The sequence below is a fragment of the Drosophila miranda genome, chromosome 4 (assembly GCF_003369915.1).
Source record: "Drosophila miranda strain MSH22 chromosome 4, D.miranda_PacBio2.1, whole genome shotgun sequence".
Classification (NCBI taxonomy): domain Eukaryota; kingdom Metazoa; phylum Arthropoda; class Insecta; order Diptera; family Drosophilidae; genus Drosophila; species Drosophila miranda.
The window spans coordinates 18,414,276-18,438,460 of NC_046677.1; the positions used below are offsets into that span (position 1 = coordinate 18,414,276).

General features: G+C 47.4%; 3 protein-coding genes across 6 annotated transcripts in view; 2 read left to right on the top strand and 1 right to left on the bottom strand.

Moving 5' to 3' along the window:
• LOC108163278 overlaps nt 1-24,185 on the bottom strand; it is a 52,204-nt gene that overhangs the window by 10,370 nt on the left and 17,649 nt on the right. For 2 of the 4 annotated variants that reach the window (XM_033393496.1, XM_033393495.1), the window contains one exon: nt 13,296-13,364. The exons of the other annotated variants lie outside the window; for them this stretch is intronic. In XM_033393496.1, coding sequence (XP_033249387.1) covers nt 13,296-13,354 — 59 coding nt within the window. In that variant the 5' untranslated portion in view covers nt 13,355-13,364. Of the gene's footprint in view, nt 1-13,295; nt 13,365-24,185 lie in introns of those variants that run through there. 4 annotated transcript variants of the gene reach the window in all.
• Nucleotides 2,432-5,062, top strand: LOC108163284. Its single transcript, XM_017298485.2, has 2 exons — nt 2,432-4,022; nt 4,078-5,062. Exons 1-2 carry the CDS (start codon nt 2,819-2,821, stop codon nt 4,860-4,862), a joined length of 1,989 nt encoding a protein of 662 aa, XP_017153974.2. The 5' UTR covers nt 2,432-2,818; the 3' UTR covers nt 4,863-5,062.
• Nucleotides 13,476-23,010, top strand: LOC108163283 (lipase 3). Its single transcript, XM_033393492.1, has 5 exons — nt 13,476-14,474; nt 19,994-20,171; nt 20,244-20,605; nt 20,678-20,836; nt 21,960-23,010. Exons 1-5 carry the CDS (start codon nt 14,238-14,240, stop codon nt 22,620-22,622), a joined length of 1,599 nt encoding a protein of 532 aa, XP_033249383.1. The 5' UTR covers nt 13,476-14,237; the 3' UTR covers nt 22,623-23,010.

Below are 24,185 nucleotides of genomic sequence, written 5' to 3' on the forward strand. Positions count from 1 at the left end.
AGATTTTCGTCCTTTGCGGGGGCGGAAGGGGGGGTGGCGAAATTTGGACACGAAACGGTCAAGGTCCGATATCACAGGAGTGTGGATACCAAATTTGGTTGCTCTGGCTCTTATAGGTTCTGAGATCCTTGAACTCATATTTTGCAATTGGCAAAGCCGACCATGAAACCTGTGTGTTAGAGAGAGACAGAGCGAGAAAGAATGAAATTGTTTTCTTGATTCTGGCTATAATAATTATACGATCTGGTTGAGATTTTACACTCTAGAACATATAGTCATCCTCTACGATTCTGCGTTTTTGGTTTTATCGTATCTTTAAAAATGTGGATGCCACAGATTTTCGTCCTTTGTGGGGGCGGAAGTGGGCGGGGCGAAGTTTTGAAATATTTTTGTAGCAGTGACATATCACAGAAGTCTGGATCCAAAACAACGTTGCTCTAGCTCTTATAGTCTTGGAGCACTAGGCGCTGAAGGGGACGGACAGACGGACAGAAGGACGGACGGACAGACAGACAGGGCTCAATCGACTCGGCTATTGATGCTGATCAAGAATATATATACTTTATGGGGTCGGAAACGATTCCTTCTGGACGTTACGCACATCCACTTTTACCACAAATCTAATATACCCCAATACTCATTTTGAGTATCGGGTATAAAAAAACCAGACAGAACTTAACGTCATGACTTCCGGTAACGAGCACGGGCTCCTGGACCACACAACTTCTTGGGCGTGGATCACCGACCAGCAGGGATCTTTCGTATTGCAACAGCATGTCTTAAATACTTATTAAACGTTGCGCTGTTTATAAAAAAAACAACCTCCACAAATAAAGGCAACCTTATAAGCTGTATCCCCTCCCGCTCAATCCTCTGGATAGAGGATAGAGCGCGTGTACGTCGGGAGTCCGTCACGAGAAATGGTTTCCTTCACTCTGTTTTAATAATAACCCGATCTGATCCAAATTCAGCAAATAATGACGATGCGTTTTCGGGTTTCTCGTATCTCTAAAATTTTCAACAGCCATGGCTTGGCGGCCTCAAGCTCAGGAGACCGGCATAATCAAGGGCACAGAGCCCTTGACATGATCTAACTTACAGCCAGAAGGATAGGTACGATTTTGTATGGCTCGAGGGTCTTACATCGTAATAATTCACCAAAGGAAATCAATGCATATCAGCAAAAATTTGCATGTTCCCTGTCTGCAGCGTTTCCATTAATTTTGCACCCATCATACACACATCTTCACCCGCCGCAAGCACCAGTTTTTAAATTAAGTTTGCAATTGAAATGATGTCCACGGCAGCAAGGAGCGCAGGGAATAGGGGTGGGTTCGTCTTTAAAATGGTCACGTGTGTGGCACATTTTCGTATTTTTGAGCTGATGGTAAAGCAAAAGCGAGAAACTGTCACGACAATGGCGAACAAGCGGAAGCGGAAACGCGAAATGTGAAAAATGCGCAGAGCAAACAGAACGGTGACGAGGACGAGAGGCAGTGTGGCAGAGGGGGGGGACAGGGACGTGTCGGCCTAACAGCCACACGTACGCAGCCCCGCCCACAGAGTATGCCTCTGGGGCCCACGCATCACCCACCCCAGAAGTCTCCACACGCCCCCATTCACATCTCACATGGTATACCTATAGGCCTGGCTGGCAAAACTCGCTGGGGAGGCCATACCATAAGCCCCAGAACGCCGCGCGTACGTGTGTTATTTAATGCTTATCTTTATCCTTTTCCCATTAGTGTTATTGATGTTGGCAGTGGAAGTGGCAGTGGCAGTTGTCATCCCAGTGGAAACTTCCTCACAGGTGCGGCCTCGGCCGATAAACTTGTCCGCCAGCTAAACGTTGACAATTGATGCGAAGGATACCCGGCAAGGATGGCAAATCACGCGCAAAGCATTATTTTAATACCCCACGGCAGTCACATACACATGTGTGTCAGATTCAAGGGGCTCTCCGGATGTGTGCTGGTATACAGAAGTTTGTCGGGAATATTTAAAGCCCTGCCCTGGAATTTTCATGAGTGGTAAAAGGACCCTTTAGGGACAGCTTTCTTTCTCCATCCAATCACAGTAACGATGGAGTTGGTCGTGACCTTGAAGGATTTGATCGGCAAGCTCCCTGCTGAAATGCTCATTAACTATGCAAGCATATGGTTCAGGGTATTTCATTCTTGGAATTTGGGTATTCCATTCTTCCATGTTGGTAATTGCGTTCCAGGTACCGTGTACGTGCTTAGCGTCTTCAATGATTGCTTCGCTATCATCACAATCGCCGCCGAGAGTGTTGGCCAATACAAATTGGACAGGGACTTTCCAACACTCAAACAACCGATACCCCCCCTAAAATGCAGCCCTGTTGGAGTGCCTTTCATTTCTAGACACATTCACGCAAACAGACGAACATCAATTTTTGATAGCTTTGACAATTCAATCACGGCGTCAGGTCTGTCAGTAATTGTGCTTTGTAATGTAGTTTTCGACTGGTGGAGAAACCGTTCACACATTTTTAAAACACCATTCCCAACAAATTCTAATGTTTTGCCAACATTTCGTATTAGAATAGCACATAAAATATAAGTTGTCGTGCACCAAGATTATTGAAAAACACCTTTCTGAATCAACGACATCAACAACGAGTTCTATCATCTGTGCAAAGCAACGAACCAAAAGGGCACTCGAAAAAGCGACATATTCCGTCAAATACGAAAAAGCGGACCAAGTTACGTATGTCCTAAGCAATTCCCGCCTTACTGCTGCCGTTTCCAGTACCGCCTCAAGAATCCTAAGCTACGAGTACAGCATCAGCACGATAATGTTGGCCTTGCAGCACAACGTGAACCCATATCGCCAGCACCTGGTCCTCGAGGTGCTTGCCATAGAATGCGCCAAAAAAATAGTCAAAGATGCTGCTCACCTTACCAAGCCACTCACTCCGTCCGGTCATGTGCCAGTCCTGGTGGACGTGCGATGCCTGGACACGGAGGCCGTCTATCACTTCCATGTGAATGTTCCTCCAGAAGATTACGAGGAGTTTGGACGAGATCCAGAGTGTCAACTCCTGCGGCTGATGTTCCCAACGGAACGACTTCCCTGTCCCACTTATGGCAACGGCCTTGATGGGTGGGGCACAATGGGCACAATGGGTGTCTGGCACGACCCAAACTCCGCCGACAAGACTCTACTACTGTTCGTTCAAACTGGCGTTCACGAGCTGTTTGCACCCCAGAACGAAACCATTCCAGCGTTAGTTTCTTCATTCAACGAGGCTCCCACCGCCAATCAGGCGGACGAGAATATCAAGGCCCACTTCATGGCGGCCTTGCACCAACAGCAGTCAAGTCCCTTTTTCCACACGGTGCTGTGGTTGAATAAGTGCCAGGAGCCTGTACCGGCTTACCAGCCGCCTCCCTTACAGATTGAGGAGATCCAGCAGGACGAGACTGGTGATTGTGTGCCAACGACCCCAGGAAGCGAAATGCCCGTGCCGAATGAGTGTAAAGCCGTGGGTATCAGGAAGCTTAACGGCCTGATCCCAAGCCGATCGAATGGTTACCAGCCAGTCCAGAAGCTGCACTCGGATGCCCACGCCAAATGGAAGGTTCCCGAACTTTGCCTCGACAGCAGCGGGGCCTACGTGCAAAACGAGCAGCTCCAGCTTCCGGGGCAGCAGTCGAGGAAACCAATCAATGGCTTCCACAAGCAGCCCCAACCGGCAGATGCTCATCCCCCTGTGTCATCCCTTGTCAAGATGTACGGGCCATTGTTCAGAAGCGGGATAGTACCCAAAAACGGCTTTAAGCCAGTCACCCCCACTCAGCTTTACAGCACAAAAAAGGGTTTTCTACAGCCCAAAACCACGTTTGCACAGAAAAACGGCTTTAAGTCCTTTGCTCATATGCGCAAGCAGCAGCTTTCATCGCCTCGCTACGAAGGAGAGCGCCACATGATGCTTAATCTTGAGCAGGAGATGGAGATCGGAAAACTGTGGAATCAGAAGTCACCGAACCCGGCTCCTGGTGAGTACTGACTCGTAGCCTTGCAGTTCACATTGTCCATTTCCTTACCGTGCAGGCACAGCAGTCTTCAACGATTCAGATGACCCTGCCGGGGACCAGGCCCTCTATCCAAATTGTCCCCCGGAGATGCAGAAACTGTTCCGCTGGAATATCTGCCGCCTGTGCCACACTACCATGCGGACGATGCGCAACGCCATGGAACACTACTGCTCAAAGGAGCACGATCGCCGGATGGGCTCATTCCGGATGCTCGACGGCCGCCCTCAAAGCAGCGTTTCGGAGGAAATGCTGCAGGATCTGCCCAGCGCCAGGTCTATCGACTTGTACTGCAAGCTCTGCGACCTGAAGCTCACGTCGAAGGTGCACGCTTACCAGCACTTCCACGGGCGCCGCCACCAGCTGGTGGCCTGCAACCTCTCCAGGCCGAACGGCACGGGCTACTACAACGCGAGTGGCCGCTGGGTGCGTACCGACTGCAAGTGGCTGAGCTGCGAGCTGTGCGATGTGAGCATTACTTCCGAGTCCCAGATGGCCATGCACATGGCAGGGGCCCGACATCGCCGGCATGTTCTGGCCAGCTACAACAACGGAAACATGGCGGTTCCCTTTGAGGGCCGCCACATGTACAGCGCTTCCACCGGCTCGATGGCCGCCCCCAAGCCACTGGGTCTCTCTACCTGCACGTCCAGCGGCCCGAAGGATAAAGCTAATACTTGGGCCCCGAACGGCGCCTACTTCTGCGACCCTTGCGGCAAAACGCTGAACCACCAGAAGTCCGTGGCCCAACATGAGCAGGGGCGCATGCACAAGAAGAACATCCGGTTCTCCACGGGCCACTGATTGACTGAGTGGCCGAAAGATCGGGTGACCAGAAACAACGCAGTACGGGCATCTGCCAGCAGTACGGGCTAGTTATTACCCTGTGACCCCTTGTAGGGTGTGTTAGCGTACTGTGCAGTTTTTCAATTTATTTTTAGTCCATTTAATTGTATTCGTATGTTATCTACGAGAATATTAAATATAATTATACTAGTATAGGAACCACATCAGTTGTCCGTATTCTTTATATAAAATTGGGCAGGTGTACCCATGCAGTTTAAGCATGGCCTTCTTTCATGAATATGCAGGACTGGGCCAGATCGGACCAGCATAACATTATAAAAACTTATATTTCTGTAGATACCACAATAAGCACTTAGTTGTGGCCAATTCCACCGTTTTGCATATATACTGATTGAGTATGAAATACATGAAATCTTCACCCAAAAATATGCTATGCAATTTTGTAGCGATCTGTAGTTACCAGTTCCATTTACATCGGCAAGTACGCAGTCAACTCTTCAGCTATACAGCTTCTACTTTAGCTCTAATAAGGTAATGAATTTCGGATCTTTTCTGCTTACTAGAAAACCCTCTTCCTTTGGAAGAGTACGTACGAGTATCAGTACATGCCGGACATGAATACCTACCCTTTACTGCTAAGATCGTAACAAAGCAAGTTCGATTTCCTCCTATCATCTATTATCGACTCAAAAGAGTGTTTCTCTAGTATTAACAGTGGTCGAAACCGAGGAGTTCCAACAGACGAACCTTAGGTTATTTCTTCTTCACAGTTTTTGATAATCAAGGATGATAATCATGTATGGTTCTTGTATAATGCGGCATTCCCGTGTCTTTATTTGTTTCTATGATATGGAAAAACTGTTAAATAACCTTAAAAGAAGGAACTATCAACGCGTCAGGACCTAATTAATGATATGATGCCCGCACCCTCACCCTGGAATAGCTGGAATGGCTGAAATGTCTGGAATCTTTGCTTTTAATTGCCTGCCTGCTTATGCAGAGGCACGCTCCTTTGGCTGTGGCTGTTGGCTTTGGCTGGTTGCGGCTTTCTGGGAAAGTGCCAGACAGACATAGCATAAAATCTGCTCCGCTCCTGCTTTTGCCAGCGCCACTCCTCCTGCTCCTCTTGCTCCTCGTGCTGCTGTAGACAATGGGTGACCATAAAAAAGGAGTTATCGCTCTACAAATATCGGAGAGTGCCGCCTGGCCGCAATGTCAGTCAGTGCCAGGGTCTAGACACAACATGGCGTTAAATAAATACATGACAGTGGCAAAAACAACACACATCGACGTCCGCAAAAACAGAAGACCGAATCCCGATAAATTTATGGCCAATTTTTTTGCGTTCGCATTTGATTGGGTTTGAAGTTCGCGCCGCTGCAAGGTCAATAGCAACGGGGGTGCGATATAGGGGCGTGACCGGGTCCGGTCAAGGCCCGGCACATTCGGGATCACGGCTGCGCCGCTATCTATATCCGTATATGCCCATTCGGTGTCTGGCCAGCAGATGCGAGAAGCCTCAAACATGTTTTCGCATAAATTAAACTTCTTATCTGGCAGTAAAACATTTGACGCCATTCCTGTTGTCGGTTCTGCCGCATTTTCCTCGAATGCACGGAAGTGCATAAACAGCAGCAACAATGGACGACTGAGAGCAAATGGCGCAAATATAAACAAATATGGGACGGAAATGGACATTTTATCGATGATATAGTTAATGATATTGCAGTTGTCGAAGTGTCGAATGGATCCCCACTCAGCGAAGTGCATGACCTGTCCCGATGGCTGTCGGACAGTGAATCAGAGGCAAAAGAATTTGGCGGCAGGTGGATAATAATTCACGTTAAAGTGAGTTTTCATTATTTTTATTGCGAAAGTGAGGAAAATTAATCGGGAAAATATAAAACGGTGGCCATCTTTCATGCAGGAACTGAGAACCAGGAAAAGTAATACAAAGATACCTAGTTTTAATCCGATTAGGACGTTTAAGATAATTTGATTGATTCACGATTAACACTCACACAGTTAATAGGGTTAAAGAAGCCTTTTTTGGGGTCGACCAAAAGTTATAATAGGCTTTGAAAATTACCATAACTTAATCTTTGACTAGGGCAGGAGTCCGGTGGAAAGAGGATTTAATATTCGATAGAACCAACCAACCACATCGCCTGCACTTTGCAATGATATTCAATAATATTATTATTTTTTTTAACTGCAGTCCTTTAGATACATTTCTTATCTCACTGTAACCGTCGCTTCACTTTTTATTCGGAGCTCTTTAAGTTCTGTGCCCGTGCCCGTGCCCGTGCCCCCAGCGATGTTGCACATGTTTACATTGCACATTACACGGCGACCCCAGAAAATTGCGTCGAGTTTGTGTACAACTGTGTAAACAAATTAATTATGCAACTTTGTGGCTGAACAAACTGATCTCCTGCCCCCGGCCGGTTCCTCTCGCTCAATAAAGTATCCTTTCAGCATATTTCAGCATAAACATTTGCCGTTTCCTGCTACTCGTCCTTTTCCCTGCCGAGGGGAACCACAGGCCCCAACCATTGGGGGCCTGCTGGAAAATGGTCGCTGGAGCCGTTCAGGCGTAAGAAAATTTATGCGTGGTAATGCCAAACCGAAACCAAAACACATTCTCCAGGGCAAACTCTGGGCTCTGGCGGCTAATTTGCATTCGCACAGCCCCCAGAGCTACAGATGCAGAGATTCAGATGCAAAGATACAGATACAAGTAGGGGCTGCATCCGTGCAATTAACATAATTTCGGCCAAGCGCTCGCTCAGGTTAAATACTGTGGTAGTTTCAGATATTTTGACTTCCAGATCGTATAAAATACGAGGCATGAAGGTACTTTATTTCTTTACTAGCTCGGAAACTCGGAAAATATGTGGAACTAGTTTCTAGCAATTTTGTTTCCAGATCCGATAAAAAACGAGTGAAAACTAATTTCTTATTTACGATCAGACTGTTTGTTGTGTTATGTGATATTTCGGTGGTCAAAATAATGGTCGAATAAACATTTCTTTATTTCTCGGTGTCAGTGCTAGCTGTCGTTTGGCGTCTTTATAGCAGTTATTATGCGGTCTTTCGTAGTTATGTGTCAAAAGTAGATTCGAATTTCATAAAGGGTGTGTTGGGGATCAACCCTAGAGGTTCAAAGCGTGTGAAGTGCCCGTTGTTTTTGCTGGGTTGTATAAGAGGCTTTTAATGTTTTTAATTGTTAATTGTTACGTGTCTGGCGTGCTTTCTGTGCCACACGAAACACGTTCGCCATCCACCGCGAGAGTCTACACAGTGTGGGGCAGGTCTGACTCCCCAGAACTCTGGACAAAGGCAGTTTTTCAGATTCACTATCTACCCAATAAAAAGCAGCTAAACCACTGAAGAAACCGACCCCATTACGTCTTCTTGCCTTTCCATTTCGCACATCACCGTCATCCAAAACCAAAACTTTCTGCGCGTCATCGGCAGCGAATGGAAGCAAATTGAACAAGACGTTGATTAGAATTCACAGCTAGCGCCACAAACATTGACACTAACAGCCGAGTCCCCTGGGACCAGCGCGACAGCCGCGGTCACCAGCAACCAGCGCCGGGGAAGACACGGATAAGCAGTTTTTTGGGATGGGATATGTGTCAATTGAGCGCCTCAAAGCTGTGCCAGACAGACCCAAACCCAACGAAACCGGCTTTTGCATACAGTTGTACTATACGCGTTTCAAAACATTGCCAGAAATGTAAACAGGAACACGTCCACAGCCATGGCAAGAGGCACAGTGCCAGCGCGAAAAGCTGCTCCTGGTACCATGACACATTTACCATTATTTTCGTTGTTGTTGCTGTTGTTGCTGGCGAATGACAAATCTGGAGAGGCATTTGAGTGGGTCTTGATCGGTGTTGGTGTTGCTTCTGCTGTTGTTGTTTTGGTTGTTGTGACAAGTCCACCTGCTGTTGCTGTTTCTATTTTTTGCACAGGAGCGCAGCTAAACAACGACACTATGGCTCCATACCGTGGCTCGTTTCTGGCTGCATTTTTACCCACACACCAAAAACTCAACAAAAGTTGGCTCAAAAAACAAGACTTGGCCAAATGAAAGTACTACGAAGCAGAGATGCCCTAACCGCAGTCCAATTAATTTGGAATAGAGTAAGTATACGCCTACTTATGCAATTACGAGTATGATACAAACCATCAAACGAACATGAATTTGGATTTTATTTATGTCTTAAGTCCACGCACACACCTTCAACCATCCTATGTTTTTGGATCAGGTATAGATCAACGTATGATTGTTGATTTATACCTGATACCTGATAGTACATACTATATGCAGTAAATATGATATGTACCATTGGCTGATCCTTTAACTTATCTGCTGTGTTCGACAGGTTCGGATAAGTCAAAAAGAAAGCGTAATTGTGATGTTTTAATGACTAGACAACACTCTGTAAATCGATTACCAACGAAAAGGGTATCTATAATTTAAAGTTTAACAAAACTTAAGATCAAATCTGTACACAAAGTTTGGCTAATCCTATATTTACGATCATACGCTGGAATTCGAGCATTCTTTCAAATTTTCCCTAATTTTCCTCATAGACTACATTCTGGTATTTAGTATCTTATCTTTTCTGGACCATATTATTTCCAATTTTGTGGTAGAGACTACACGCCCGACGAACGGAGAAAGCCGGTATTGTGTCCTCCTAGAGGAACAGCTGTCCTGGGACAGGATGCAATGCTGCGTCGAGTGCTGTCAGAGTTCCTACGAATAGGTCAGATTATTACTGCTGAAAGATAGTAACCATCAAAAGAGTGGCTCTGGCCACCGTCACATGGTGTTCGCACAGCCTTTTCCACTTGTAGTGTACACTTAAAACGTCTTACGATGTCGCCATTAGCAGAGTTTTCTTAGTTTGAAAAGCTGTGTGCGGCTGAATCATGCGGAGAAAGAGAGGTAGCAGCTTGGCTGGGAGCTTACGTAATGCCAGGCGAATCGATGGAGAGAAGAGACGCTGATACAGCGTCTGCGCCTGAATTTGGAACTGCCAAATGGCTAGGTGCAATCAACCTGCATGGAATTGGAATTGGAATGCCATGCGATTGGAATTTGTTACCAAATATTGATGACAGTAACGGCAGCCAAATCAAAAATCCTGCTCGCTCTACGCGAAGTCTCTCAGAGTACCAGGGGCTGCTTATCAGCGCCGAAGAGCGAAAGAAACCGCTCCCAACTGCCCCACGTTACGCAGTCCGCCCAGTCAGGCGCTGTTCAACGCCCCTGCGATTGGCGCTGTCGCCACTGATTATAGTGGTTTGGTTCCAGTCGGCTGCCCGATGCTCCTGGCGTGGGCGAGGCCGTGGGCATGTGACAGGCGGCGCAATTAGATGGCGTCTTAAAATGGCCATAAAGCGCAACCACCTGCAGAATATCCTGGGGACGGGTCTCGGGGCAGGGGTCCCCCCACAAATGCATAATGGAGATACCAATTTGGTGAAGAAAGAAGCATGTTGTCAAATTGGACAAATTACAGGTTTAGCTAAGAGCGGGTGACGCAAATGGGATCTACTTTCAGGCAAGTAGAGGTGGAGGTGGAGGTGATCACACTAGACAGGCTGATGGACATTTTGACGGACGGATCGATGTGACATTAATCGATGCATGAATACAGATTATCATACATCCACATAGTTCTTTCGCCTTCATTCTGGAACCTTGCGGAAGTAAGAACTAGACGATTTCATGCATTTCATAATAGCCAACACGTTCATCAGTTTATTAAGAATCTCTCAATCTAAATTGTCAATTTAAAATGGTTCTTTAACCCGGGGTCATTCGTTAAGTGCCGTTAAAATGTCACCAAAACAATAAAGTGCCTGCCGTGCAGTTTCACGTAGCTCAGAGCGATGCGAAATGTGGAAATTATTATCTGCTGGAACACATATTTATGTACATAAAATATACTGCTAATTAAGGATGATGTGGAAGTGCGGTGAGCCACCCACCCGAAAAGGGGTCAACCAGAGAGCAAACACAGACAGCAACAAACACTTCGGGCAAGGTCGCAGAGAAGAGGAGGGCAGGGACGACAGAGAAATGACCGCCAAACTGGGCCCTTTAGCAAAATACTTGGCTTATGGCACATACTCAGGGTATATGTACCCATATGCCACATTCCAGCACTCTCCACTGCACTCCACTCCACTAGCTCTGACTCTTTCACGCTGCTCTTACCACATGGAATGTTCAGTGTGTCACGCTCACGTTCGGCTGCAATGACAGGTGCAACAACTGAAATTACATTGCGCCTTGAGACCTTCAGATTAGCTGCATTAACCCCTTACGACGCAACGTACAAATTTTCAGCTAAGAGATATTGCATGCGATCAACTGTAACAACTGTTGCTCATATTTCGAATTATTTCCGTGGATTCAGACAACTCGATTGTCGTCTTGGCGGTTTCGTTGAAGAAGCGTCGTAGAAAAGAATACTGTTTTATAATTTTCCTTCCAGATCAGTTTCAACAACAGATAAGTAAGCTACAAATCAGAAAATGTCCTCCAATTTGACCAATCTCTACCCTACTTTATACTATTTAAAATTTTTGACTAATTATATTTAACTAGTTCGAGTCTTTAAAGGGTTAAGCTGTTGGCTTGTGCCTTGTTGTTGCAGCAATTGTTGGAGATGTAATTGGCCAATTTTCGCTGCCAAAAACTGCAACACATACTAGTGCTCGTAAGAAGTGGTAGGAATCTGTACGAAGCCAGAAAACGATGCAGATAATTGCATTCGTCAAAAGCAGAGTAAAACAAAGAAAACCCAAAGCAGCAGCAATTCACAGATGCCGGACGTCGGGTAAAGAAGTGGATGGCCATGCCCCTGCCCCAGCCCCAGCCCCAGCCGCAGCCACATGTGATTGCATGTGGCACGTGTTCATGACATTCTTCCAAGTGCAAGTCGAATTCAGTTGCAATTCTGTTGTTTTTAATGGAATTCCAATGCATTTGCTCGCCTTGAGATGTGGCCAAGACATTTTGGCCTTGGCCAGTGCCCAGATTTTATGAGTATTGTCATCAGCGGGAGACATAAAGCATCGATCGTAAATCGATTACCAATTCAGCAAAGCTCAGCAGCAGCTCAGGCCCCAACCGATCTTTGCTTCATTGAGTCTCCTATAGGATGTTTCCCGGCATGTGGGACTATTTTTTCGAGCTTCATCTTCGAATTAATGTAATTGCCAAAGTATATCGTAGGAAGCTGTGGAATTATACCAGCAGTCTGTTGTCAGGCAGTCCACATTTTATGGCTTGGGTTTGCTTTCAAGGGTATTCGAAATTTCGCGTTCGCTTCTTCGAGGCTTCAGCCCAATATTGTATCTTGTCTCTTGAACTTTGCTCACTGTCCCGATGGGGCAAGAATGCATGTAAAAATGGTGATTGAATTTATGATTAATGTGGGTACGGTTGTCATTGAGGCCTGTGCCTGTTCCCAGCAAATTGGCCGGGCCAAGGCTAACCACTGAGGCAAGAAATAAAAGACAGGCGGGAAGAGCCCATTGTGAGAGCTGCTGGGAACTCAGTGATTGAGACTAAGCGACACAATACCCACAATCGGAAGATGCAGATGGCAGGCCTCCAGTGCGCTGGCAATCAGAGATAATCGCAGTAATAGACGGAAGGGTGATCCCATGCTCGGGGGAGTGCGGGCTTGTGAAAATTGGGATATGGAACGTGGGACATGGGATATGGGTGGAGAGTGCAACTCCCAAAACTTCAGCGAGGCGTGGCGCAAAGAAAAATTATGCATAATTTGGCTTGCAGTTTCGTTTGAGCCAATTGCAGACGTAACCGGCTGCCGGGCCAAACATTTCAACAGCCACCAAGCGGCGCCAGGGACAGGGCGCTGCGTCGGAGGCAGCTGGCTCCCCCACAGCCGAACCGAACCGAGCCAAACCGAAGCGATCTATCCCCTAACGGTTAAGCGAATCGAACCTACAGACATGTCCAATCCAACCCGGCTCGTTTCAGATCGAAACGAAATGAAACGACACGAAAGACTTAAGCAAGAAACTAGTTGGGCACGCGCCAGCAACTGTGTGCAGAGTAGTGGGAGGGGGAGCTGGAGCTGGGGCTGGGGCTGGGAAATCGGCACTACGGAGACAGGTGGACTGCTCAAGAAAGAGTTTCGATCAAAAGTATTCCATTTCTGAAAGTGGAATATGCCCAATGGTGTATTGCTTCAACCCTTTGTCTGCATATGTCTCTAGCCAGATCCCTCGCCCAGTCAGTCCCACGATCCACACTATTTCTATCGGGCTTACCATTTTACTACCCTCCTTCCTAGTGCTATAAACTTACAATACAAGTACTACGAGTATATGCATATCAATATATCAACATGCAATACAAATATTTACCTTCCACAAGTAAAGGCAATCCACAGTCGGTGGTGCGGCTCAAACAAGTTCGCCGGCATGCAAGGTGGGCTAAAATGAGGTAAGGCCAAACTTCAGTTGATTCCAGCTACGTGAGAGCCGACGGAGCAACAGTTGCAGCGTCGGGTATTTTAAAAAATTGAAAAGGCGATGTGGGCAACGGGAGAGAGACCTGGCACGGCAAAAGCAAGCAAATGATCGTCGTGAACGCACCTATAGCGCTCGCCGTAAGTTTTTGTTGAGTCTGGTCCCTGCATTCAACGCGTATCGCGTACCGCCTATCGTCGTATCGTCGTATCGTATCGTGTTTTATTTTTCTCCTCATGCCCCAGGCTAAAACGGATGAATAGCTTCAGCTGGAGGCTCTATTTATTTTGTGGTGTGTCAAAGAAGCCGAAACAGTTATCAGTTATTCGGAGCGAAATTAGACAAAAAGTGTAGTTGAAGCTAGTGCTGTTTTGCGGAGAGTAGACCTATGGGCACACAAGCAACTCCCATTTGGTGGGCAAGCTCCGTTCAACTGATAAACAATACTCCATAAGACGTTCAATAGTGAGACGCACCCGGCTCCGGAATACCTAATAATAAGCAGTGAAAACTGTGCTTTAGTTCGAAATTGCCCGGGATTGGATCAGCCAAAAGGATAACCAGACTAAGACCCCAGTGGCCAGACACAAACACGTAACTGCCACCAAGTCGATCTGTGTCGAAAGCGGGAGAGAGCCAGCAATAGTCGCGACGTAACCGTTACGCTTAGGTGCAAGCCCCGGTGCAGCATTAGCTAATTTGCCCCATTTCGTGTCTGAGTATCTGAGTGTCTGAGCGCGAGTGTGCGTTGCGAGTTGACTGTGACTGTGACTGTGAGAGTGAGTGCTTTTTGCATCTTCGATCCGCGAGTGCCACTGGAACCCCTCCGCCTCTGCGATGCGGGCAAGCGACTTTGCTTGCGGCCGCCTGCTGGTGGCCCTGCTCTTGCACTGCCTGGTGGCCCTGCAGGTCTGCGGTAGGGCCGGTGCCTTCACCCTCCTCTCGCCCTTCAGCTACAGCTCGATGAGCTTCAAGAACCTCCTCAACTCGGTGCTGCTGTCGAGCAACGCGAACCTGGCCGGCGGGGGCAGGAACCTCAAGTCCGACGTGCTCGAGGACGCATCCCTCATAACGGTAAGTTGGCGGGAACAATCCATATACATATCCAACAGTCCATAGTTTTCGTAGGCCTCTCCGGCCGACTTCCATCACGCACCTCCTCTCTACCCTTGACATTTGTTTTTGGTCTGGTTTTCTTTGGCTTTGTTTTCGTATTCGTTGTTTTTTTTTTCTTCGGCATTTCATCGTTCGTTGCTTTTACTTGCTTTTATTTATTTTGGCTGGACAATTTTTCTATGTCAAATAAATTTACACTGCCCCCCGTCGAAAGAAAGTTTCCGTTCTCGGGGTTCGTTGACTTTCCACACTCAAACGCACGTGAAGCGCGGAGGGGTCCGACAAAGGGCCACGGCCACGGCCCCCTATATTGCTGGGCTCACATGATCTGCTGCAGTTCCAGTGCAGCAAAGGGAGAGGTAATCCCGTGAACTGTGGTGACCTTTTATGGAGCGGATAGTGTGCGCAGCTTACAGGCCTGTTTCGGCAGGAATTGGAAGCAATTAGGATGTTATTTACGGGCGGAAATAGGCCATTAAGTTTTTTTGGATTTGCATACGCACATAGATGGTGAAAATAGGGCTGGGATAATCAATTTTGTGATTGAATTTTCGCTCACGTATGGGAATATGTAGTTACAAAACTGAAATGTAACCTCCAAGTCCATCGAGTGCTAGTGAGCTAGATTCAATGAGCAACTGGTGGCCGCACTGACCTTGAGCTCATTCACGTGCTCCACAAAGTCTTCGTTCACATGGAAGCCTGGGGGCCGGCTAGCAGCGATCTTCTTGGGGGCTCCCCAGCTCCTCGACATTTCCCAAGGTTAACCGATTTGCATTCAAAGAAACCTGGAGTCCAATGAGCACAGAAAGCACTTGAGAAACTCTCACAGCTGCAAGTGGCAGGCGATTTTGCCAGCCAAATATCAGAGGGCAAACAACGCCGAAGATTACCCAATAGCTGGTCTTTAGGCGTCTTCAGGGTGGGGTCAACAAACAGATAGGCGAAAATGAATAGAGCCAATAAACCAAAGCCGCGGGAACCGTACTCGTCCGAGTATTATTAGCAAGTGTATTCACTCCGTACGGGTGTGTGCAGAGAAATGATAACGTAACGATTTTATGGGATCTACGTGATTGGTGATTTGTGATTTGTGATTTGTGGTTCGTTGTTGTTATGCAGACCCAAAACTATTGTCACCGAACTGTCGGTACACCCGTACCTCGGATACGGCCAAATGGATCTTATGCAAAGTCATTGCTGGGCTTACAAACGCGTCCACGGGCGCGTGTCTGCACTGTAATCACGTCGGAGTTCGAATAAAGCACGGGGCTTTTGCCGAGGGGCAATTTCAGCACGTTGCCAATTGCATAATCACTGGGCGAGGGCGAGGGAGATGGCCAGGTTCACATTGTGTATGTCGGGAGACACCTTTCATGGCCCGCAGTAACAAATTGAAATTGTCAACGCTACACAATCATCAGCCAGCAATTAGGCTAACCTGTCCACGTCCAGGTCCACGTCCACCTCCACGTCCAAGCCTTTGCCGCCTGACTGACTTTGAAATATGGGTTAGCAGTCTCCGTCGCTGGCTTCCCCCAGATGTCACCGAAGAAAGACTCTGGGCTGGCCACAATCAGGAAATGGTTTGTCATTTGGCTCGGCATGGATCTGGCTTTTCCTCCTTTGTTTTGGCAAAGGAAAACATTTTCGTTTTGCCTTAATTTGAATATAAAGGTTTCCGCGTTGTTTTTCTGTCTTGGCCCGACATGCCAAGGGCCTGCCATTCGATGTCGCTTAGGCTGATTTCAAAGCGAAGGTATTGATGGGTAACTCCCATCGAAAAAGTATACAGAAGGGGCTTAAACCCTTCTTTAGTGAGCATTTACATCCATCAACAATGTTGTGGGCTAATGAGTTGGTGATCTATTCGACAATGCAAATAAAAAGCGAAGTTCAAACTATCATTTGCAAATCGAAATCAATCAGTTTTTCTTTTGTTGCAAAATGCTTTGTTTGTTGTTGCTAGAATGCAGATTCAACAGATTTGCATATGCCATAAGGCAGGGCTCCAACTGATCGGCATCTTAAAGGAAAAGTTCAAATGTGATTAACCTCCTATATTTCGATGTCATTAAAATGATGTCAGGCGGCAAAACGAAGTCAACGAGCGGCCAACACCAATCAGAAATACATCTTTGAGACAAGAGAGTCGGAGGTACATAAAAGATCCAGCAAAAGACTTGACACCAAATTGGAGGGGAAAACTGGTTGGCCATCGAGACGCTTCGAACCCACTCTCATAATGACAGTGTTAAAAGACAACCAGAGAGAAGTCAATATCAAGGTCAGTTACAAAATGAGCGATGTGCACAAGACAACCCAATCCAAGACAAGAGATGGACTCCGAAATCCATCCACCTATCCATCCAACGAAAGCAAAAGTGGTTTCTGGCTCTGGTCTGGCCTCCCCCGGAATCGAAGGCGCTGACAAGCGCCCTCAAGCTCGACGAGCAAAAGTGTTTTATGCAAATGAATCAAAGGCACGCCGTAAAGCCACTAAAAAAAGCCAGAAAAACAGACGTTGACACTTAAAATTTGCATCGATATTTTAAACGAAAGATACACAGCGGAAAAAAAACATTCAAGCAAATCCACGCCCAAAGGCCCATGCAACACGACACATACAGTACATGTCGGCTAAGTGCAACCTTGTGTAAGTACAGCAGTCTACTGGTATCTCGGGCAAGTGGATGTGAGGTCTCAGACTGATTATTGGGGAAAGATGAGCTCCGAATAGTGTTTCGATAGAAATGACAGAAGATTCATTAACACATTTAGCACCTATGAACATCCTACCTTTCAAATATACATATATGCTCAAGACTCTATGCGTAATTGTTTGTCAGATTCGGTACGACGAAGGTTGTAGATCCACGTAAGACGCCCAATAAATTAATAAAGCTCGACACCCTCGCATTGATGCTGTTTGATATAGTTTACTGGGATGATCTTTCAATTCTTGAATCTATAAATTGACTAACAAATTGGATTAAAAAAGCTGATTCCAGGTATTCCCAGAACTGATCTTGTGGCATATAGGCAATGCTCACTGTGGATACTCACACAAGCTCCATTGCCAATTAGCGTGGACACAAACCATCGGCAGCCAAACACCAAATTAGTAGGTCATGATGAGCATTATGGTAATCGGGATGCGAGTCGGTGCTGTGCCGCACGGTGTAGGTGCTAATGAAGTTTCTGTGGCTGTGAGCCAAACGAAAAAGTTCAGTTAGTGAAACAGTAAGCACACACCGTACGAAAAACATACTCGTATTGCGGTCAGACGGCAAAATGAGAAACGAGACCGAAAATCAACTGACAGCCGCAATTCATTTTTATTTTCACATTGGTCCAAGTCGCAGACCGCAGGGTCCGACGTACGAGTATGCCTATCTCTCTATTTCTCTGGGGTTTGGTATTTGGTATTTAATTATGGTTTTCCAACCTTTACGAGCCCGTTTTTGCCTCGCAATTTGCTTGATTTATTTACGAGTACTGTGTGTTGTGTTGTGCTGTGTTTGCCTTATGTTTAAATTGGCGTTAAAACAAACATTTTCATATTTGAGCAATGGCAGTGGGTATTTGTTCGTCTTCTTTTTTCTTTGTTTTATCAGTGTTTTGTACAAACTATTTAAATACGATATTTCTGAGTGGACTTAAGTTTTTTATCGACTCGTTGATCATCAAACAATCGAGTAATCGAATTCCTAGAGCAAATATGTACCCTAGCCCTATCTCGAGTGCTCTGCTGCTGCGCTGCCGCTCACGTACACTCGTACAACAGTGGCCGGCACACATACAAAAGCATTTTTTTGTTCACAAAAGCACTGCAAAGCCTGTGAGTGTGTGCGTGCCCCACCGTTGAGCCTTGGCTAAATTGGACTTTATAATCGCAGCCATTTCTAGGCCGCAATCAATTTGATTTCTGCTAATTGCAGGGCTTAAAATATAAAGAAAACTATAAAGGCAATTCCCTGACAAGTGATAAAGGCATTGCTTAACGTTCCATTACCGCAGAGGTTTCCAAACTTTTCGCGGTTTCCCAACACTGACAGCCCGGTGAGACCCCTGGTGGTGGCATTTTGCTGCACTTTGCGCATCTGTGCAACGCTTCCCCGGCTCTTGGGCTCTCCAATATTTGCCAGCTGCTGCGCAAAGTGTGTCAAGCCAAGAAAAACAAAACCTCACCGGGCCACAGCGATAGCAGCGACAGCCCCAACAGCTGTTGCAATTTTTTGGGGCTTGTCCAAGCCGCTTTCTGCGGCCGCTTCTTCACACTTCGTTCGCGCGCTCATTCTTTTTGAGCTCCTATTCGAACAAAGAAGTTATATAAGACCAGAGCCAAGGAAACTGCCGAAAAAGAAACAAAAGAAGCCTAATTTATGCCTAAACATTTGCCAAAATCCACTCGAACCAAAACAAAACCGAAAGAGTAGGAAAAGTATTTCACTGGCTTACTTTGGGTACCACTTCCTCGTGTTGTCCAACCAGCCGGCAAGTCAGTTGGCCAATTGCATTGCTTATACGTGTATTATTTTGTTGTTGCTGCTGCTGCCGCTGTTGCTGCTGGTCATTCGCTGCCAAGGTTAATTAAAATTCCAGGCAGCTCCCAGAGAGTCTCTTTCCAGTATTTCGGTTTTCATTCAATTGTTTTTGTTTCTTTGTACATTTGTGTAATCGCGTGTTTACGGCTTAATTTTAACAATTGTGTTATAAGTTTTTCTCTCGGCCACCTACTACCCGCGCCACTTACATAAGAAACCTCCCAAAGAGCCGAACTTATCAAAAATATCACGGCTTTCTCGGAAATCTATAAATCTACGCGAGCAGGAAGAAAAATATGCTGTCATACAGTGCGTATGCGTGATACGTGACTAGGTTGAGCTATGGAGCGGGACTTATAGAGTGACCCGAGGAAACGGACAGCCCCTAGCTGGTGTGACTTTGCTTCGCATCAGATCCCCCCAAGATCGCCATCAATAAAGAAATTCTATATGGCTCGGGCAGCTCCGTCATAGCGGACAATTAAAATAGTTGAGGCCATTCATATCCAAACCATTTTGCCAGGGTGCTGGAACCCCTGAAAGCAAGAGATCAAGATATTTCAATCAACTCTGCACTGCGGAACTTCCCAGTGGTTCGGCCACGGCCCGCACCTTGCCAGCCTCTCAGTCTCACCCCTGGCTGGGACTTTATTAACTTGTTGATGCCGCAAATTAAAATTCATTAGCTGAAAATGACTGTGGTTAGAGCCAGACGGATACCACGCCGATGCTGGTGCTCGGGGCTCGGGACTCGAACAGGTGACTGCTTTCCACCAAGCTATGCAAATGGGAGCTGCAGAGAGGAGAAGGAGAAAGACGGACAGCCAGCGGAAAGGGCAGGTGCAGAACCTGGACTGGGGCAACTCAATTTCACACTGCCATGATTTGCACTTCTAACACCTTTCCATCTCGTTTTTTCTATCCGGTCAGCCCAAATTAATACGCAAATATGGCTATCCATCGGAGACACACACAGTGGTGACGAAGGATGGCTACATCCTGGAAATGCACCGCATCCCAAAGAAAGGCGCCCAGCCAGTGCTGCTGATGCACGGCATACTGGACACTTCGGCTACGTGGGTACTGATGGGCCCCAAGTCGGGATTGGGTGAGTGAACTAGGATCCTAAGATGCTCATTTTATATCCCATTTGGAATAACTAATTGTTCCTCCCATCCAGGTTACATGCTCTCCGACTTGGGCTACGACGTCTGGATGGGCAACTCACGAGGCAACCGCTACTCGAAGAACCACACCAGCCTTAACAGCGACTACCAGGAGTTCTGGGACTTCACCTTCCACGAGATGGGAAAGTACGATCTGCCGGCGAACATCGACTACATCCTCAGCAAGACGGGCTACGAGCAGCTGCACTACGTCGGCCACTCCCAGGGCACGGCCATCTTCTGGGTGCTCTGCTCGGAGCAGCCCTCGTACACGCAGAAAATCACCTCGATGCACGCCCTAGCCCCCATCGCCTACATCCACGACATGAAGAGTCCCCTCTTCCGGACCCTGGTTCTGTTTCTGGACTTTCTAACAGTAAGTGCGCATCGCTCGCCGGCTCGTTCGCAATTTCCATTTCTCCGCTCTTACTCTTCTGTTTTCGGCCAGGCCGCCACACGAATGCTGCGCATCACAGAGTTCATGCCAAACACAAAATTCCTGGTGGACCACAGCCAGGTTGTTTGCCACGACAATGCCATGACGCAGGACGTCTGCTCCAATATCCTATTTCTGGTGGCCGGCTACAACTCGGAGCAGCTGAACAAAGTGAGTGCCTGGGTCGGCGACGGAGGGAGCCGGGAATCATCAGGTTTCCTGCTGTGTGTCCGCAACATTTTCACGGGACTCCCCACGCGGCGATGAGAGGCATCGATTTGGTCCCGGATTGGACGACCGCTGGCATTCCGGGGGATTGTCTTCATTAAGTTGGCACTTAATTAACTCGCCCCAGTTCGATTGTCGTTCGATTTTGATAGTTTGAGTGGGCGTCGGTGTGGGGCGCGGCTCATGGCTCATGAGCATTGTTAGTGGAGCATCTGGGTGAGTTTTCAGAAGACATCGCATTCGAGGGTGAAGAGCAAATACAAGCTTAGTAACAGACTACATAGTCATTTACTTGTTCACTAATAATCCAATTCACAGCCATTACATTGTATTTCCATGACTTGTGGCACTATTTGTAGATCTTGCTCCATCTAATTTGAACAGTAACACGATTTCCTTTATTGTGTTTCCATTTCATTTAAACCAAACGCAAAATAGACAAAAACAACAACTGCTGCATGCATTTACGCTTAGGTCGCACCTAGTACATGCCACTATCTTAATCCCCCGTGCGGCCACGATGTTTGCATTAAATATACCCCACTCCCCGGCAAAACTTGGCCGTTAATCGACCGCAAGTTAAACGCCCGCAGATTTGAAATTATGCCCCACAGAGGGCAGGGTGTGTGGGGCTGAAATCGAACATCATTCGAGCATTATGTGTGGGTGAATATGGGCGGGTTTCCCTGACCCGGAATATGCCATTGAAGGGGTGTCATTATCTATTATGTCAGTGACCGCCCACGCCCCCGACCCCGCCAGAGCGGGGCGTTGTTGTTTTCGCTGGCGTTGCTGGCAATTGGCATAATTAACCGGCTCTGGAAGCTGGAGACCCGACAACAAGCGACAATGCATGCAAATTAGGCGCGATTCTCTGGCCCGACATGAACCGAGAACACATCCCATCGCAACCGCCTGTACTGCCATGGCTAACATGGTCTAGGCCGTGTAGCATTGTGTTTGGGACAGGTGTGTGGGGTCGATTCTGAATGTTGAATGGGGTTGGACACTGTTTTGTGGAATTTGAAACTGCATCGCCCCCTTCTTTCTCCATCTACTCCCGCAGACCATGCTACCCGTGATGCTGAGCCACACGCCCTCGGGCGCCTCCATCAAGCAGCTGGAGCACTTTGGCCAGCTGATGAAGTCCGGGCACTTCCGCAAGTTCGACCGGGGCTACCTGCGGAACCAGTTGGAGTACAACCGGATCACGCCGCCGGACTACGACCTGTCGAGGGTGAAGGTTCCAGTGGCCCTGTACTACTCGGTGAACGACCTGCTGGTGTCCACCACAGGGGTGGACCGCCTGGCCAGGGAGCTGCCCAACGTGATCGACAAGTACCTGGTGCCCATGGAGCGCTTCAACCACCTGGACTTCTTGTGGGCCATCGACGTGAAGCCCCTGGTCTACAATCGGCTAGTGAGGAACATCCGGCGGGTCGAGAACCACAAGGCAAAGCTGACGGCCAATCTGGCCAGCTTCTTGGCCATGCAGCTGCAGCGGCAGCAGCTGCAGAACCAAATCCAATTGCAGATGTCGCAGCTTCCACCCAACGTCCACCTCCCCCACGGCCTCGGCATGGAACTGATCGCGAGCGTAGCGGCCACCGCACCGACGACAGCAGCCCCAGCCACAGCCACCACCACAACTACTCCGGACACGACCACATCCGCGGGGGACGAGCTGCAGGTCGGATCCACCAGCACCACATCGGAACTGTACGCGTGACTCTGACGGCCAGCAACGCTCTCACTCGCTCCAATTTCATATGACTGTGATGACATTTTAACAATTTACGCTGCAATCAATCGCACCCTCTCGGTCCCCGGCCGCAGGGACCCCGATCCATCCACTCAGGCACGCCCAGTCTAGGCGCTACTCCATTCCACCCCACTCCAATCATCCAATAAACGGAACCCGAATCACTGCACCCCTCCGCCAAGCACCGACTCGAATGCTGAAAATGTTTATCCACAATTTGCGGCCAGGTTCATTTTCATCGCAATTGTGCGACCCATTTTCTTTGCGACCCTTAGTTCTTTAATTTATGTGTACAAATTTATGAGTAATCCGAAACGTATGTTTATGTTAAATAATAAAAAATATTTTAAGAGAATCTGAGAGTTTTATTGTGTAAATACTCGGGGCTCTGTAGCGCTGGCTGAACAATGGGTATTAGAATTACTCCATTGCTCCTCCCGTAGATCTGTAGATCCTCTGTAGATCTAATTATTTCTTGGCTTTTGGGTTTTTTGGGTCGGATTATTTGAACTCTTCGGAACTACTTTTAGTAATTAATATTAATATGAAGAGTTTAGCTCAGTTATACGAATCGCGTAAGTGATTAGTTATAGCACATCCATGCCAGCGATTCTGAAAACAGTCAGTTGAGGGTCGAAACGAAAAAGTGGGCTGATGCCAGGATTTTTTCATATTTCCTACACACAGTAAACACATTTTAAAACAAAAGATCTCTCTGGAAATGCATATTTTGGTCGGTGGTCGGTGTCGGAAACAGACTTGTAGAAACTTTTGAGCTGAGCAACAAAAACGTGAAGCACGCTTTTCAGCTGCCAAATAAAAATGCCAAAATGTAATATACATAGTTGTGTAGAGTATTCCAAATGTAGATCTTAAGGCACCGATAAGAGTTTCCCGAGAGTTTGAGAAGTTTTAAGGCACCTTCCCGACACACATTATTGATCAACACGAAAGTTCTCCCAGTCCAAAGATAACCCAACGATATGCGTCTTTCTTCAATAAACTTTGCCGCACCGAAGTACTGCTTCTCCGTATTCTGTAGCCATTCATTATCGGTATTCATTAGCTATACTCCAGGCAGATAGTATATTTTCATAAGGCCGACCTGGATGAAACCACAATGAATTCATTGGACTCTCGTGGTCTCGGCAGGTGGAGGCGGAGTGGAGCGGGTCTGGAAGAAGAGTCGAAGCAAACAGCGCTGACGCTTAATTGCAACTTAAAACGCAACTCCTTTCGACGGGAAGCGCGGAAAACTTTATCCGCAGCAGGAGGTGAGCACGGACCGAGCCGGAGCAGGACCCGGAACTTTCCCTGGTCCCCTCTCCACCCCCGCAGAGAACCGCAGTTGTGCACTTTCAGCGACAAGTTTAAGCCGCGCGCCCAATGAATTGCTTTCATTTGTCGTTGCCTGGCGTCTTGCGACTGGTGACAGGAGAACCGAAGGAGGGAGGGGAGTCTCCAGCTCCACGAAGGACCAACTGTAAGCCAAATTGCAGGTCGTACTGTTGCTGAGTAAACAACAAAACA